Below are 18,559 nucleotides of genomic sequence, written 5' to 3' on the forward strand. Positions count from 1 at the left end.
TACCAAACTCTCCTTCTGAAATGAAACCCGTTTCTCCAGAACAAATTTTATATATATATATATTATTTTATATAATATTTTATATTATATTTGAACCACATATAGTGCAAATTCCAGTTTTTGTTTTGATCACAACTTGTACAATTGACTCAGTCCTTAGGGGGTTAAAGCAGGTTTTTTTTGTTTTTTTTAAGTTCAAAGTGACAGCACTCAAACATTACATGAATGCACAACTTAAAATTTGTTGCACATTTTGTGATTGTATGTGTCCTGGATCTTGGGAGTCTGGCATGAGTTCTCCTTCATGTGGAGATATATATCCCCCAAAGGATGATGTTAGAAAAATAGCCCACCCACAAAGAACAGTGGAGAACAAACAAATATTAAAATTACTTCTTCCTCCAAAATGTTTTTTTGAGCTTACAAGCACTTCATCAGAAATGCATTTGTTTGAGATTTGTTTTAACATGGAATGTTTCTGTAATACTAACTCCTGTTTTCTAATCTGGTTTTAGCTATCTGGGGTGACCTGTTTTCTCTTAAGAGCCAAGAAGCAGACGGCTCATGACTTCTGATCAGGATACTAAAGTTGTGGCTGAACCGCAGGTGCAGCAAGTCCAAGAAGCCAAAGACACCTCTCATCTTGTAAGCAGTGATTATAGATGCACTATATTAAGAATGTTGATGTCCTTTTTCCTTCCCCCCACACACACACACACACACACACACACACACACACACACACACACACACACACACACACACACACACTCTTTTTTCTCACCCATCTTCCCTTTAGGTCAGGGGTAGGCAACCTACAGAACTCAAGATGTCTCCAGACTTAAGTCGCCGACATCTGGAGTGCTGAAGGTTGCCTACTCCTGCCTGCGGTAATTCCCTACACTAATTTTTCCTGTAGGATGCATGTAAAGTTGGTTTTGCTGCCTTTGTGCTAGGCTGGTGTTAAAGGGTTATTTGAACCACCATGACCTTGTCAGTGTAAAACGGCAACAAGATTGTAAAATAGCAGTTAGACTCATGATTTCTTGGTGATTTTGTGCCCCGTGCTCGGAAAATTTAAGGCATGTGTTGCCTTATGGTAGCGCCACCCTCTGTATATTTTTTAGAGGAGGAATGGGCCTATATCCACCCCCAAAATAATGGGTGGGAAGTCACAATTTCCTGCTTCCAGTTAAAATTGTACATCTAAACTTGGTATCTCCCAATTTTGTGCTTGTAACTATACAAAAGCTTTGGAGATTGCTGTATAAACTGATGCCTGTGTGAAATTCAGGGCTGCATTGTGTCTAAATTGTACAAATTAAACATACCAGCATTAAAGGTATTAAAATATTCTCCTTGTTTGACACCTTGAGAAGCTGCAATAATTACATTGCAGGGTTAACTCCACCCGACAGCCACTAGAAATGCTTCTGGGTCGTCGCCTAACTGACACTGGATGTCCTCACTCTATGCATGAGGACATCCAGTCTCCGCTAAAACCTTATAGGCAAGCATTGAATCAATGCTTTCATATGGGGTTGTTCTAATACAGCACCAGCCGTCACACGAGTGTAGTGCTAATATCTAGTACAGAAGTAGTAAAATGTTAGATACAGGGATTCGGGGTTTCTCCCCAAGTTCTATCGCAGAAAACCAAAATATAACAAAAGAAAAACAGATTGCACCAAACATCGAATATGTACCAAATATCTGTATAAAATTATATACACTGCTCAAAAAAAATAGTCAACACAAAAATACCACACATCTGAATGAATTAAATATTCTTCTGAAATACTTTGTTCTTTACATAGTTGAATGTGCTGACAACAAAATCACACACAAATTGAAATCAAAATGGAGGTCTGGATCTGGAGTCACACTCAAAATTAAAGTGGAAAAACACACTACAAGCTGATCCAACTTTGATGTAATGTCCTTAAAACAAGTCAAAATGAGGCTCAGTAGTGTGTGTGGCCTCGACGTGCCTGTATGACCTCCCTACAACGCCTGTGCATGCTCCGGATGAGGTGGCGGATGGTCTCCTGAGGGATCTCCTCCCAGACCTGGACTAAAGCATCTGCCAACTCCTGGACTGTCTGTGGTGCAACGTGAAGTTGGTGGATGGAGCAAGACATGTCCCAGATGTGCTCAATTGGATTCAGGTCTGGGGAACGGACGGGCCAGTCTATAGCATCAATGCCTTCGTCTTGCAGGAACGGCTGACACACTCCAGCCACATGAGGTCTAGCATTGTCTTGCATTAGGAGGAACCCAGGGCCAACCGCACCAGCATATGGTCTCACAAGGGGTCTGAGGTTCTCATCTCGGTACCTAATGGCAGTCAGGCTACCTCTGGCGTGAACATGGAGGGCTGTGCGGCCCCCCAAAGAAATGCCACCCCTCACCATTACTGACCCACTGCCAAACCGGTCATGCTGGAGGATGTTGCAGGCAGCCGAAAGTTCTCCACGGCGTCTCCAGACTCTGTCACGTCTGTCACATGTGCTCAGTGTGAACCTGCTTTCATCTGTGAAGAGCACAGGGCGCCAGTGGCGAATTTGCCAATCTTGGTGTTCTCTGGCAAATGCCAAACGTCCTGCACGGTGTTGGACTGTAAGCACAACCCACACCTGTGGACGTTGGGCCCTCATACCACCCTCATGGAGTCTGTTTTCTGACTGTTTGAGCAGACACATGCACATTTGTGGCCTGCTGGAGGTCATTTTGCAGGGCTCTGGCAGTGCTCCTCCTGTTTCTCCTTGCACAAAGGCGGAGGTAGCGGTCCTGCTGCTGGGTTTTTGCCCCCCTACGGCCTCCGCCTGATGTACTGGCCTGTCTCCTAGTAGCGCCTCCATACACTACTGACAGACACAGCAAACCACCTTGCCACAGCTCGCATTGATGTGCCATCCTGGATGAGCTGCACTACCTGAGCCACTTGTGTGGGTTGTAAACCCCGTCTCATGCTACCACTAGAGTGAAAGCACGGCCAGCATTCAAAAGTGACCAAAACATCAGCCAGGAAGCATAGGAACTGAGAAGTGGTCTGTGGTCACCACCTGCAGAACCACTCCTTTATTGGGGGTGTCTTGCGAATTGCCTATAATTTCCACCTGTTGTCTATCCCATTTGCACAACAGCATGTGAAATTGATTGTCACTCAGGGTTGCTTCCTAAGTGGACAGTTTGATTTCACAGAAATGTGATTGACTTGGAGTTACATTGTATTGTTTAAGTGTTCCCTTTATTTTTTTTGAGCAGTGAATTATCTGCCGAGATCAAATCTTTATCGGTTTTGATCTTTGGTTTTCAATATCCTCATTTGTGCCATATAGAAAGGAAACAAACACAGTAATGCAGCGTGTCTATAAATAGAGGAAGAAAGAAAAGGTAAAAAAATGCCAGTCACATTTAGAAGAGCTTCATACAAGCTGTAGTATGACCGGCATATGGCGATGAAATTCCATTAATGATAATGGTCCTGGATTTTTTTCACAGTGGGAAAGAAGAAAACAAACAAACACAACAAAAGCACGGATAGTGTAGTAATTCTCACACTAATGGTATGGTGTAACAAAAGAAACACTCACAAATGTGACGCTAACGAAAAGCTCATGACAAACATTATGTTGCTATATAATCCCCGCAGCAGAATTGGACGTTTCCTTGTACAGATGCAGTGCAGCCAACATATAGTTATCTGGTCTTAGCTCTAAATAGGTTGCAGATATTGTAGAATATATACCCACACACCCCCTCCTCCCATGGGTATGTGTGTGTGTATATGTATATGTATATGTGTGTGTGTGTGTGTGTGTGTGTGTGTGTGTGTGTGTGTGTGTGTGTGTGTGTGTGTGTGTAGCGGTATAATGAGGATATACAGTGAGGAAAGAGTATTTGAACGTCGCTCACTGACAACGAAATGATTAGTCTATAATTTTTAATGGTAGGTGTATTTTAACAGACAGAATAAAAAAAAAAATCCAGAAAAACTCATGTGAAAGTTATACATTGATTTAGTACTTGGTGGCAAAACACTTGTTGACAATCAGAGGTCAGGCGTTTCTTGTAGTTGGCCACCAGGTTTGCACATATCTCTTTGCAGATCCTCTCCAAGTCATTAAGGTTTTGAGGCTGGTGTTTGGCAACTCGAACCTTCAGGTCCCTCCACATAGACTGGCTAGGCCACTCCAGGACCTTCATGTGCTTCTTCTTGAGCCACTCCTTTGTTGCCTTGGCTGTCTGTTTTGGGTCATTGTCATGCTGGAATACCCATCCACGACCTATTTTCAATACCCTGTTTGAGGGAAGGATGTTCTTACCCAAGATTTGAAGGTACATGGCCCATGAATCGTCCCTTTGATGCGGTGCTGTTGTCCTGTCCCCTTAGCAGAAAGACGCCCCCAAAGCATAATGTTTCCACCTCTATGTTTGACAGTGGGGATGATGTTCTTGGGGTCATAGGCGACATTCCTCCTCCTCCAAACACGGCGAGTTGAGTTGATGCCAAAGAACTCTATTTTGGTCTCATCTGACCACAACATTTTCACCCAGTTCTTCTCTGAGTCATTCAGATGTTCATTGGCAAACTTCAGACAGGCCTGTACATGTGCTTTCTTGAGCAGGGGGACCTTGCGGACGCTGCAGGATTTCAGCACAAATAAAATCTCCATGATTTGGCTCCCTGCGACTTGTTTTTTCAAAACTAAATTCACCTTTTAAAGAGAAGAGATTTCAGACAGTCTAAGATTCATGTTAATAAGATGAGGCAGTTAAAGGAAACTCCAACAAAGGATTATGGATAGTGTTTTGAACAGTGGAAGAGACACTGGAAGAACTCTGTGAGGCCCCAAGGTGTACCTACTTTGAAGAGGACTGAATTTCCCTATGTACAAGGTTTCTTGTATCCTAAATGTCTCTATTTTTCAAATTACATAACTGGATAGTTTCCAGACAGACCTCGTGTGACATTTTTTTGTATTTTGTACATTTTGGGGTGTACAATCCCCTCCAGGGATATGTATCCAAATCCAAGATATGATGGTGTTATCTTGTCCAATGTAGCCAGATGAACCAGGAAAACAGAGTGCAGTACCAAAAATAGTGGAAATCCACAAGGTTTTTTTGTGTGTTTTTTTTTTTTTTTAAATTCTTTATTTTGTTTGTGCATGTGATTAACAAGCATGTTTGCTATGCCACAACAGCTGGAGCAAACTGAACAGTATACATCGAAAGGCATCATTATGGCATTGGTAGCGTTGCACAGTTTTAAATTAAGTAGTCAGGAGGAACAAATATGGCATGACCGTAAGGGAGTTAAGCAGTAAATAATTAAACTGGGCAAATTTCTCGTGACAGTAACTACTGGCTATTGGCTATGCTATCTGCATTTGACAAGGGTTAAGTAGACTTGTATAGCACTGTACATGTAATCAAAACAAAGCGTTACTATCTGAGCATGCTGGGATCAATAGTATAAGAGGTGTGTTTTGAGAGGCAGAAAGGAACTTAGCCAGGATAACTGAAAACATGAGATTGATTATTGCAAGATGGAATACAATTGTGTTGTGTAGCTACTGGGTTATTCCTCTGGATTAGATCTTATAGAGTCCTGAATGTTCAAGATCATGGCAGAGTTCTTAGTCATTGCATATAGCAAGCTGCAACACATTAGAGGACCTGTACCCAGTGCTGGTAGGCTGCTTGCTCTGGAGGATGCGTGTCCATCTGGGAAAAGATTCCCCTCGAGGTGTTGCGTTGGGCCTCTCAGGAGAAGCCTGGATGCAGGTGCAGCCATAGTAGTCGCCTTCAGGAAGGATAAGATGGGCCTCAGGAGAGTGATGGTGCTTTCTACTGGCAGAAAGGATTTTTTAATTTTTTTTTTTTAAAAATGTTGTAAGCAACACCTTGGTTTGCCCTTTGTAGTCAGCCGGCTATTGTGATGGTCAGATGGCGCTGGATGGTCTCCTCTGCGATCAGCTCAATCCTGCTGGTAGGTCGCACATGTGACTGGCGTGCGGTGGCCATCTTGAGGGGTGCGGCCGGAGAGTGTTCCACAGCAGGGTGGTTGTTTTCGGTCTAGTTTGGCGCAATAGTAGTTGTCTGTGCAGACCGGGATGACCCCCCCCCCCCATCCTCCGGTCCGGGAGAGGAGAGGGGAGCCGACCAGAGACCTGGGAGAGCGGCCGTCTCGTCCCGGCTCAAGCTCCCGCGCACCTCATGCCCTTGTCGGATTACTGTAGGTGCCAGGCAGAGTCTTAAAGGGTATCTGTTTGGTCTCCGGTGTGGGTTGCTGGGTAGGTTTAGCCTCCATTTTGCGCCGATTTTCCGTCCCTGAAGCGGGAGCTCAGAGCACGTCTGATCCCTTTGGCGGTCAGGCCCCGCCCCCCCAATCCACAAGGTTTTATTAAAAGATTTAAAAAAACTTTCACAACATGTTTCACCACAAAAGGTTTTATGTGAGATTTCTGAAATTCAGTAGTGCGTTTGAGCTAAATAACAATGTCACAAAGTATACAATTTGTGTTCAGTTGTCCTCTGCAAACTGTGGTAAATTTTGTTCATTTATACTTATGTTTATTAAATATTAAGTTTTATATAGAAATATATTAAAATAAATTTCTTCTGCTTTAAAAAAAGTGCACTTATTACTTTTAAACAAAGGGTGGAGAAAAGGGGCACAATCTTTTTTTTTTTTTTTTTTTTTTTTTTTTTTTTTTTTTTTTTTTAGGGGTTAATTCTTGTTATGAATAGGTTAATTGTAAACATATTCCTGCCATTCTTGCAGCTGTGTATGGCAATATGACTTGTGTTTTCTCATTTAAACATCTAATTTTCTTTTAATTACTTTGGTTTAAAAAAACAAACAAAAATTCTGACCAACTTGACTCCGCACAGTTACTACTACTACTGTGGTTAACTGGTATTGGCTAATGGTTAGTCTGCAATGCTCTGTGTGTTATGTAATTAATACATTTTGTCTGCTCTTATTTGCCAAGCCTACCTTAGCTCAGCAAGTAAAAGACAAAATTTAGCTAGATAAGCTTTCTTTACAGTTTCTTTCAGCTGTTTAGCCATTTTCAAAATTCTCTCCGCTTTACTTTAGGGAGGGGGGGTAGGAAGGGGCGGAGAGAGTGTTTTTTCATATTTCCATAATACTTGTACACTAGATGCCACGGCAATAAAGACTGTGCCGCTGTATTAAATGAAAACTCCAATGCTAATAACACAATAACCACTATGATTTTCCTTCTGTTAACTCACTTTGAATTTTAACTGGTGTTATTAACTTCTGAAAGCATTTTTAGTTTACAGCAGTTTTGTTTTCACTCCTGCTTAAACATTTTGCACGATAGAATGTTATGAAAAGCGTGAGTGTGTTGTTTTTTTTTTTCTTTCTTTCTTTTTTTTTTTTTTTTCTTTAAGGGAACACTATAGTGTTAGAAATACAAAGCTGTATTCCAAACACGATAGGAACCCTCTGCGCCCCAAAAAATGAATTTAAAATAAATAAAAGTCTGAAAGTTGCGCTTATGGACTGCTTTGCTACACTAACTTTATTAACTTGCGTTATTCCAGCATGATGTCCCTTGCTGCTGGGTCTAGCTCCTCCTCTTCCAATGTCAGCCAATGGGGAACCGCATAAGTGGCAAGCGCCGCACATGCGTTAGGCCTTCCCTACAGGAATGCATGATTCAGTTCTTTCCTATGGGGTTTTCAACATGGAAAGTTTGAAGCTTTGTTTCATTGAGTCAAACTCAAACTGCAGGAAGCGACTCAGTCTTGCTGTCTTAACCCTGCAATGCAATCCATTTTCTAAAACTGCAATATTTTACATTGCAGATTTAAGGGAATAGAGACATGACACCCAGACCACCTCAAAAAGATGACTTGGTATGTGTGCCTATAGGGTCCCTTTAAGCATATGTTAAAGTGACCCTATGAGGGTATTTCTGTGTTGCCAAATACATTTTTGGCCTTGGCTCCTAAATTTATTGAGTTTTGTCAAGCAGTGTTCTATATGTAGCTCAGTGTTTATGCATGTGCCATTAGTTTTGAACACAAGTTGTCTTGACAGGTGGATGATTCTCCATAGGGATCTCCTGTCTGACAGTCTATTTCTGGCTAAATACAAAATGCACCTGTCAATTGCAATCTATTGGCGTTTCTGTATATAACTTACACCCTATTTTTGACTTAATTTTTGACTGCCTGGAGCAACCCGTATTAATATTTTATTTAGTTTGTATCTTGCTTTCTAATATGGATAGCTTCAGTAAGTAAGTAATGTCTCTGGGTTGTAATGGATACAGCATTTTATATAAACAGTCCTGATTTAAATATGTGCTATGGTTTGTCTGCCTTATTTAAAAACTGAAGCACTTGTATGTTGATACTAAAATTCTGGTGTATGAAAGGAACACTACAGACACAAACAGCACTATAGCTTGCTCAAAGTCTGTCATACTCGTGATCCATTATAAAAGTGCAAAAACTGCTGAGATGCGTCCTCAGCTGTCAGACATACAGGCAGATTTTCTTCTGCTTGATTTAGATCCACAGTGCTAACGGAAGTGGCAGGCATGCTGGGTTTAGGTGTTATACAGCTCATTGAGAAGCATAAGAAAACCAAAATTGTGCGCGCGCTCTTCAGCCTGTACACAGCAGGTATATAGTCCCTATAAGCCCTTCCATCCTTCTCATTACCAGCAGCCTTCATGGTACAGCAGTTGGTCTGCAGTTTGTCCCCTTCCCTCAATGCACGGAGTGCGGGCTGCTGGGATATGATCTCATGCTGTATCCCGGCGGCCATTAGACCTGTGCATCACAAGGAGCGGCTGCTGCTCCTCGCACCTCTTCATGTATGGCAGTGTACTGCGGTCCCAGACTATGGTGGGCAGCACTAATACTACCTCACTGGCTGTGCTGCTACTTGCCTCTGGCAGGTCTAAAACGGTAAAACTGCTGGACTGGCACACAGCATTACATGTCCCAGGAGTCAGTCGATAAATATTTTGCATATGCCCCAAAGAAAGCATGCAGAAAAATACATGCCTGTTTCCTTTGGGGGGGTATATACTAAATTTGTAAACATAGGGGGCGGAGCCTGACCACCGAGCCGTGCAAACGTGTATAGCACGAGCTCCTGCACAGCGGGCAGAAACTGGGGCAAAAAGCAGCGGCTACACAGCCCAATGACCCTCTGGGGTGCACCGTCCATGTCGGGGGTGCACCACTGAACCGACTGATACCACCCCGGAGCCCGTCGGAGCTAGGGAAGCAGTAATCCACATGCGGCCTACTGGGGTAAGAGCTCGGGAGAGGCGGCCACTCTCCCTGAAGCCAGAGCCTTCAAGCTACCTCATACCATCCTGCTCCCCCCCCCCCTTTGGACCGGTGGGGGATATCCTGGTCCTCACTGGACACACTGATGAGGCTAAGGCAGGAGGGCAGACTCACCGGCTACACAGCACACAGGGGCACCAAATCAACACGGCACAGACAAGATGGCCGCCCAGCACAGGCCCAAAACACTGTGCACAAACACTCAGCCACTCACACACCCTCTGGGATCTTTTGACAGGCTCTGTACAAGCTTCTGGGACATGCTGTACAGCCGCGGAATGGCTTATCACATGGCGATAAAAAACGTGGCTGCATGGATATGCCCGGCAACACTACCTCGCCACTACAGGCGCCTACCTCAAGCCTCCAGAGCGGCCATCAGGAAAAGCAGGCATCAGCGATCCTCAAGGCGGGAAGTGGCGCCATATTATTCGGGTGCACGCTCCCACTCACCACAGCACAGGTGATGGACCACCAAACAAGCGTCACACGCAAACACCCCACTCTACCCTAAAATCGTCAGGCAGCAAAGAATGACCCTACCCTCTACGATCAACGCTGCTCACCTGGTAGCTGTGCGGCTGCACATACTACAGGTCAACGCTGGAGCTGACCCCCAACACAGGGGCACCATCGAAAAGACACCGCAACTATGAGAGAGACTTCCCTGTCCTGGGCATCGGCTAAAGCACCCGCTACCTTAACTCCCAGTGGACATACCACCCTAGCATCCTGGAGGCCCGCTATCAGCAGTTGCTGTCTGGACTATGCTTATCACGTAATTACTTATCGCCCAGTTATGTCAGTTGTTACACTCCATTAACAGGCAGACCCAATGGTTCTATGCATGCTCAACTTAGCAGGTCATATTATTCTACGATACTCTGTTATATGCATACTTGTACTGCTAATGTGTTCTCTCTGCTAATGTTTTAAGCCTCAATCTATAACAAGCGTAAAAAGTTTGACTAATCTATTTTCCTTTTTATTCATATTTTCTCCTCCTATGTATAACAAGAGACCTGCATATTTCAATATAAGAAACAGTGTGCTCATCTATGATTTTCGAAGTTATATGCATAATTACTTTAGCATGTCATATTGCAAAAATGTGCAAGTTATCTACAAGCCATGTTTATGTTCAACCCGATGTCAAACCATATGTATACATGCAAAAAAAGTGCATTGTCTATCTACCCCCCACTGTAACTAATGTCTTGAAACCTGCATATGGAATGCCGTTGGGGTACCATATGTATGCCTGTGACTAATATACGCACTGCAAAAATAAAGAATAAAAAAAAAAAAAAAATTAGTTTTGTAAACATAAAGTTTTCAATGCAGTGTCCCTTTAAGGTTACATGATGCACTGGCTCATTACTGTGTTATCTTTATCGTGCTGTTGCCAAATGTTGCTGCTTGAATGCTGGTGCAGTGAATTGCCTTTTGAAAAGGGTGTGTCTTATTCGTTTCTAAAAATATTGGACTGCTTAAGGGATCACAGCAGTTTTTGCTTCCCTGATACTCACCGTAGCCTGCTGGCAGATGCATTATTTTATTATTTATATAAGCTTAGCCTAAATTATAAACCCCTTAAAGACAGAGGCAATTGTGCAAGTTCTGAACCAAAACAAAACGTAGAATTTGCGATGTTTGTTTGTGCGTAATATAAGGGTTCTATATTGGGTTTTTTAAAGGACGGATGGAATGCAACTAAATAAAGCATCAAAATAGATTCGAACTGTATACCTGTCTTAACCTCAACCCTATGCTAACCCTAAAAAAACAAAACTGTCTTTAACCTTACACAAACCCTGGCGCACTCCTTAACCCAAGCCTAAACCTCAAACGACCCTCTAATATCAACCGATAAGCTGTATGCAGTACTCAATGTAAGTGCTGTATACAGCTCTTTAAATCTATTGAGAACACTGCGACTGAGAAGATTGCATTCAGCCACAATGTACTCAATGAATGTTGAGCACGGCATACAATGTATTGGTCAGCCTGGGGCTACTAAATTCTGGCCCTACGTGACATAGGGCAACCCCAGTTATCGATAAATACCTGGAACTGCCTCATATGAGCAGGGATTAAACCATGCTAACAATGTTGCTGCAATATGCATTTAAATGGCTGCAACAGTGCTCACTTTGAGAGCAGAGTACAGCGCATAGGTCAGTCTGGGGAAATTAAAAATGGTCACAGCTGACATAGGGGAGCCCAGGTATCTATTTAGAGGGAGCCAGAATGTGAGTATTATATAGTGCAGTGTTATAAAGTGAGTGGAGCATAAATGTCTTAATGGTAATCTGTTTTCAGTAGTTTTCTTCTTTCAATAACCACAAACTATAAAAGTTATCATATTGCCCAGTCCTGTCTCAGAAGGACTTCAGTAATTGTATTGAGAAGTCTGTGATTGGACAGCCAGAGAGAGACTGAAGTGGAGAGCATGTAGAAGGCTGCAGGCAAGAGATTTGCAGGTTTTGCGAGCGTTTTTTTAGATAAATCCCCAATGAATGTGCTGATGCAACATATAGTGGACTCTCAGGTCCATGATTTGGTGCATAACAGTATGGCTCGCAGGCCTCAAACAAAGTAACATTGATCGTGTGTCAAATGGCACTCTGTTAGGTGCGATATTTCCAGCCTGACAAATACTTGGTGTGCATCTCACTTTTTTCTTCTGGTGGTATGCTGTGTATGTAAGGCATTGTGTCCTGGGGTTCCCTATTTATTGGGTGTGTACCCTGGTTCCTTCTCAACTAGGTAAAGGGGTAGAGGGGAGTAAGGTGTAGTCTTTGTTCCCCACCGCCTCTGTCCCTCCCAGTATGGACTGAACCCCCTATAGTGGCATGTTGTACTGCCTACAGGTGTAAGTCGGCGTCTATTGTATGAGTGCTTGTAAGTCAGCAGACTCTGTAGTAAAAAGCCAGTGAGCCCAGATATCATAGTACGTCTGTAATCTGCCACTCGCTTGGTAAGTGAGATCCTCCATAGAGCTCCATTTTTATTTTTTTTTGGAACCAGAGGGTGAGGGGTGGGGTGCTCTCCTGTTTCCAGAAGAGGGGGATCAGACTCTTGGTTACGTTAAGGATTCTGATTGTCAAGGACATCTTGTGGTTTGAAGTTCGGATTTTGGTGTGGTGGAGCAGCAGTGGTGCCGGGCTGAAGGGGGTCCTCTAATTTATTTTGGCTTTGGAGCGTCCATTTAAGTGGAATCTTATCAACACATGGTTTACATGCTCTAAAAATCCTCACTGGCACTTGCTGTGTGTATATATATGTTTTTTTTATTTTTATTTTGCTCAAAAAAACAAAGGGAACACAAATAACACATCCTAGATCTAAATGAATTATTCTTCTGAAATACTTTGTTCTTTACATAGTTGTGACAACAAAATCGCACAAAAATAAAAAATGGAAATTACATTTTTTCAACCAATGGAGGTCTGAATTTGGAGTCACACTCAAAATTAAAGTGGAAAATCACACTACAGGCTGATCCAACTTTGATGTAATGTCCTTAAAACAAGTCGAAATGAGACTCCGTAGTGTGTGTGTGGCCTCGACGTGCCTGTATGACCTCCCTACAACGCCTGTGCATGCTCCGGATGAGGTGGCGGATGGTCTCCTGAGGGATCTCCTCCCAGACCTGGACTAAAGCATCTGCCAACTCCTGGACAGTCTGTGGTGCAACGTGAAGTTGGTGGATGGAGCAAGACATGTCCCAGATGTGCTCAATTGGATTCAGGTCTGGGGAACGGACGGGCCAGTCTATAGCATCAATGCCTTCGTCTTGCAGGAACGGCTGACACACTCCAGCCACATGAGGTCTAGCATTGTCTTGCATTAGGAGGAACCCAGGGCCAACCGCACCAGCATATGGTCTCACAAGGGGTCTGAGGTTCTCATCTCGGTACCTAATGGCAGTCAGGCTACCTCTGGCGAGCACATGGAGGGCTGTGCGGCCCCCCCAAAGAAATGCCACCCACACCATTCCTGACCCACTGCCAAACCGGTCATTCTGGAGGATGTTGCAGGCAGCAGAACGTTCTCCACGGCGTCTCCAGACTCTGTCACATCTGTCACATGTGCTCAGTGTGAACCTGCTTTCATCTGTGAAGAGCACAGGGCGCCAGTGGCGAATTTGCCAATCTTGGTGTTCTCTGGCAAATGCCAAACGTCCTGCACGGTGTTGGACTGTAAGCACAACCCACACCTGTGGACGTTGGGCCCTCATACCACGCTCATGGAGTCTGTTTTCTGACTGTTTGAGCAGACACATGCACATTTGTGGCCTGCTGGAGGTCCTTTTGCAGGGCTCTGGCAGTGCTCCTCTTGTTCCTCCTTGCACAAAGGCGGAGGTAGCGGTATATATTGTTGTAGAAACTATTCTCTATGAATGTGTGGTTCTTCTGTGCCAAGATCTGAAACTATATTTGCTTGTCTCCATTCTTAAACATTTATTGTGTAGGCCATGGGTCATCAACCTGGTCCCTACCGCCCACTAGTGAGCGTTTCAGGATTCCAGGTGGGCGGTAGGGATTTCAGCTGCTAAACCCTCTGTTTGTTTGAGAGAGTGGGTGGCTGGGCTAGTGTGGCTGGGGCCGGGCTGACAGCCCTAATGATTATGATGATTAATCCTCCCCTTGGACTGTGCCAGCCTTTCTGTCCGAGGGGAGGGAGGAGGAAGGAGCTGGGGGCTGGTGTGACTGCCAGCAGCTGCAGGGAATCCTCTGTCTCCCTGCACACTTTGAAATCATTCCGTCCGCATGCCCCACCGCCCAAACGGAAGCCCCACCTCTCGCCCACAAGCTCTGCCCCCATGCACGTTACTGGGAAGCTGCCCACCGGACCAAGAGGATACTGAAAGGTATTTACCTTTTTCAGCCCCCTACCCACCATTCAAACTCCCCCCACCTCACAGACAGTCCCTCTACCCACCTCACAGTCCCTCTACCCACCTCACAGCCCCCCTACCCACCTCACAGCCCCCCTACCCACCTCACAGCACCCCTACCCACCTCACAGCCCCCCTACCCACCTCACAGCCCCCCTACCCACCTCACAGCCCCCCTACCCACCTCACAGCCCCCCTACCCACCTCACAGCCCCCCTACCCACCTCACAGCCCCCCTACCCACTATACAGGCCCCTACCCGCCTCACAGGCCCCTACCCGCTATAGAGCCCCCCTACCCGCTATAGAGCCCCCCTACCCACCATACGGCCCCCATACCAACTCACAGTCCCCCTACCCACCATACGGCCCCTATACCAACTCGCAGTCCCCCTACCCACCATACAGAACACCTACCCACCTCACAGCCCCCCCATCCACCTTACGAAAATCGAACCAGATAATATTTAGTCTCGCAGCATCAACCTCAAGGACCTCATTAATCACTAGTAAAGGTAATTTCAATTTACTTTGTTTTTCTCATTAAACTTTATAAAGTTAAAAACATTATAAACATGGATAAAGTAGAAATAAAAAGATAAATGTACGTACATTTATTTTATTTTTAAAAACACCCTCCTTTCTAAAAAATATTCTGCACTTGCGCGAAAACTGGTGGGCAGTAAGGAATTTTTTCCATCAAGAAAGATGCATTAGTGGGCGGTAGGTAGAAAGAGGTTGACTACCCCTGGTGTAGGCACTCATTGCTCATTTAGGAAGTTTATACACTGTCATACTGCAATTTGCCTACATCCTGCAATAAAATCTAAAACATAAATCTGCAACTTAAGGGTTAAGTGGACCCTCTCACATTGCCAGCTGCTCACCAGTATCTTGGCAAAGATTTTGAATGTGAGAGACTGACGTGTCTTGGATTGTAGTTTGAGTGACAAAAGCATGTGGTTAATTTGAATGTCTGCAGATACTATATTTGTCTTGTGGGTAGTGGCCTGCATCAACTATACTGGATGCTGTATTGCTACTATCAAAGTATCAGAGAAACCAAGAGCTGGGCATGATTAAACCATGGGTTGTTGTTTTAGTAAAGAACTCTGTCCACACAAAAACATTAAGACCAGTACAAAAGGCACTACATCAGATGAAGAAACAAAGAAAACATCCTCTTCAGAAAATATCCCAGATATCCACGTGGGTGAAAAAATCTCAAACCCAGAGAATACTTTTGCTACGAAGCAATCCATTTGCTGTGCAAGGCCAGAACCTACTCATGTGTTTTTTGAAAGACCAAAATATCCTTCCTACCACAGTATGGATGATACAAACTGTGTACAAAAATCAAACCGAAGCAGGTCAATTAACTTTTTCAATCCTATAAATTATGCATGCAAAGTCTTGGCCAATTATGAAAATCTGAAAACGACTGAAGTGGAAGAAGACTCTGACAATGTTATTAAACCAGAACCCTGTTCAGTGGATTCATTGAAAGCCCAAGATGCAGAAATACAGACACAGAGTGGCTGTAATTTGGCTGCTACAGATTCGCAACATGGATATGATCATGCTGCTTTAGTTCACGTGTCATCAGTTACAGAACAAATCCTGCCTGATGTTCCTTCTTTAAAAGGGAAACATTTGAACTGGACCCACAGCATACTGGAAAACTCATCAGTACCTATACAGGAAAAGTCTGTAGCTCTTTTAACCGAGGACAAAAGTCTGCTGAACATGAGTACACCAAGAGAATGCACAGTTAGAACCTCATGCTTTCTAGGAGATGCAGAAGGTAGTGAAATGAGACACTCACGGACTAACAAGTTTTACAGTATTTGTGTAGTAGATGATGAAGATATCAATTTAGAGGATAACTCTGCTTTATCTCTTACTATTAAACAGTATGATATAAGTCTTAAAGACTCCACTGCTATTCCTGCAGATTACACACTAGACTTTAGGGAAGACCCTCATGCTAATCACATTGAATCATTAATTGCTGGTTGTCCAGAAGTGTTATCTCAACCCTGCTTTACAGATATTTCCTCCTCTGGCACTCAACTTAAAGACTCCATCAGCTTATTGTCAGGTTCACCTGCTGGCAGTGAAACGGAGCAAACAAATTTGTTGCCTTATACAAATTTATTGGAACATTCTACAGATGTGTCCATTGTTTCATCTGTGTGTACAACTAGCACCCAAGGTAAGTCAAGTGTTAGTTTCCAAGAAGTTGAGCACAAACGTGATTCATGGGATTTAAAAAGAACTGTTCTAATAGAGGAACCTGTTACGGAACTTGCTGCCGAGCTTGTATCAGATGAGCTAAATAAACATACAGACAATGAGTCAAAGCAATTCTCTCCTTTCATTGAACCATCGCAGACTAATCCTTATCAAGAAGCAGAAAATATTTGCACTAGCCATGTTTCAGATCTGACCAATAATGCACTGGGACTGGGAAATTATCCAGATAATCCTATGCAGTGCAACAATGATCTCCCAAGCAAAAAATCTTCACAACACGTTCTCAGAGATGACCATGATTTGCCAGAAGAAAACTGGGACCCGCAGACATGTGGGAAAAATGACAGTTCACCTGTTTTTAATGATTTAGAAAGTGAGGATCCAGTAAATAAACTTGCAAACCATATTTTCCAGTACACAGAGGAAGACACCTTGATTCAAAAAAATGTGCATGGCAGCACAGGACAGCTTTTCCTTAAAGCTGCCTTTACTGAAAATGATGAGATGTTAAATAGTTTTCCTGAGCAAACCACTGAACTGGGGACCATATTATCAGATGCAGACGCATGCAGTGATATTACTGCAGATAAATCTTTACAGCAATTCAATGAATTGTATGAGAAGTTTGATTCGGTTGTTCATTTAAATAACTCGTTTACGTTTGATCCTTTAGACACAGAGGAATGTAAAATAAATACAGGCTTCTCTGTAGTGCACCAAGTTTACAATAGCTGTGACGTTCTCTGTGACAACGCAGAGTTAATAGATTTTGAAAGGGAGCAATCAGGTGACTGCACTGGCATTATTAGACCTTTAGACACTTGTCTATTGCTTGAGGAACCTTGCTCCTTAAAGGAAATATGCCCACACGCAAAAGATGATTCTGAGACTTTAAAATCTGATGTCCTTCCCAGCATTTTATTGCAACAAAACCTAAAATCTCTGGAATCTGGTTCTAGTCTATCTGAGGCCCGAATTAAAAAAGATTCCTCAAATTCCAGTGTTGAAATTCCGAATTTCTTAGACACCACACCTACTATACTAGGAGGTGACACAGTCGGCGACATTGAATATTTTAATCTCTCCAGTAATGCTGACCTGAACTGTGAGCATAGAGAAGCAGGCTGCTCAGTTTATGAAAATGTAGCCATAAAGTATGAAAACCAGCTGCAGAGTACCGTTGAAACAGATTGCACTGAAATCCTTTCACTTCCAGATAAGAAACTCCAGACTAAATATGACATTGTACAAATGCTAACCGAAATGGCTGGTGATCTATTAATCAATGCAGAGTATGAAAATCCGTGCAATGACCACAACAATGAATTAAATGAGCAAGTTGAATATTGCACAAGCAGCTCAAATTATGACCAAGACCAGGTTGATCAATATGCAGCAACACCATCTTATGAAATTCATCAAATGTCTCACTGCTTCAGTGATACCAATGATTGTGTGCCAAGCAGTGAAACACGCGTATTAGATCTAATGCAAGATGTTCTCAAAGAGTCTCAGAATAGGTCAAAAATACAGTATGACGCTGACAGGAATGATTTGCCTTTGTATTGTGTGATATCTGATGAACATTTTATGACTCACCCTGACTGCAAAGGTGATTATTTATGGCATGAGCTTTCAGAAGACTTAAACGGTAGCAGCCAATACCACTGCAATCCTGGAAACATTCACGTCACCGATATCACAACAGGAAAATATGCTTTTCAGATGATGGCTCCAGAAAATAACAGTATTTGGGGATGGCCTGAAACCTGCAGTGAATCTGTGAGTCTTTAATGTTCCCCGCCCATATTTCTAACAACTTGTGGCTAAGTTGTGTGTTAGGTCTAATCTGTGTGTGAGTGAATCTGGCAAATGAATCAAAATTAAAATATTAAATACTAGCCTATTTTGAGGTAAAATCTGTATAGTACTTTAAAGGGAAACTATGATAATAGGAAAACAAAGTTTTTAACCCTTTACTATAATTTCCTGGGTGGATATAATTACACATATATAAATTAAAATACACTTTTCTCCATTTTGGTATCTT

At 43.2% G+C, this 18,559-nt stretch overlaps 2 protein-coding genes across 3 annotated transcripts in view; both read left to right on the top strand.

The window, feature by feature from the left end:
- Nucleotides 1-519: 519 nt before the first annotated feature.
- Nucleotides 520-18,559, top strand: part of LARP4B (La ribonucleoprotein 4B) — a 64,037-nt gene continuing 45,997 nt past the window's right edge. The window contains exon 1 of one of the 2 annotated variants that reach the window (XM_063452246.1): nt 520-645. In XM_063452246.1, the coding sequence (XP_063308316.1) occupies nt 565-645 (81 nt within the window). In that variant the 5' untranslated portion in view covers nt 520-564. Of the gene's footprint in view, nt 646-17,734; nt 18,292-18,559 lie in introns of those variants that run through there. The other variant, XM_063452245.1, reaches the window with a different exon arrangement.
- LOC134608218 (uncharacterized) lies at nt 15,337-17,729 on the top strand. Its single transcript, XM_063450882.1, has 3 exons — nt 15,337-16,468; nt 16,544-17,663; nt 17,726-17,729. The coding sequence occupies exons 1-3, from the start codon at nt 15,340-15,342 to the stop codon at nt 17,727-17,729; spliced, it is 2,253 nt and encodes a 750-aa protein (XP_063306952.1). The 5' UTR covers nt 15,337-15,339.

This window comes from Pelobates fuscus, chromosome 4 (genome assembly GCF_036172605.1).
Source record: "Pelobates fuscus isolate aPelFus1 chromosome 4, aPelFus1.pri, whole genome shotgun sequence".
Lineage (NCBI taxonomy): Eukaryota > Metazoa > Chordata > Amphibia > Anura > Pelobatidae > Pelobates > Pelobates fuscus.

Excerpts from the sequence above, each read along its gene's own strand:
- LOC134608218 (XM_063450882.1), top strand. The coding sequence starts at position 15,340 with ATGGGTTGTTGTTTTAGTAAAGAACTCTGTCCACACAAAAACATTAAG. Across the intron at positions 16,469-16,543 it reads GTGTACAACTAGCACCCAAG|AGGAACCTGTTACGGAACTT; the intron begins GTAAGTCAAGTG and ends CTGTTCTAATAG.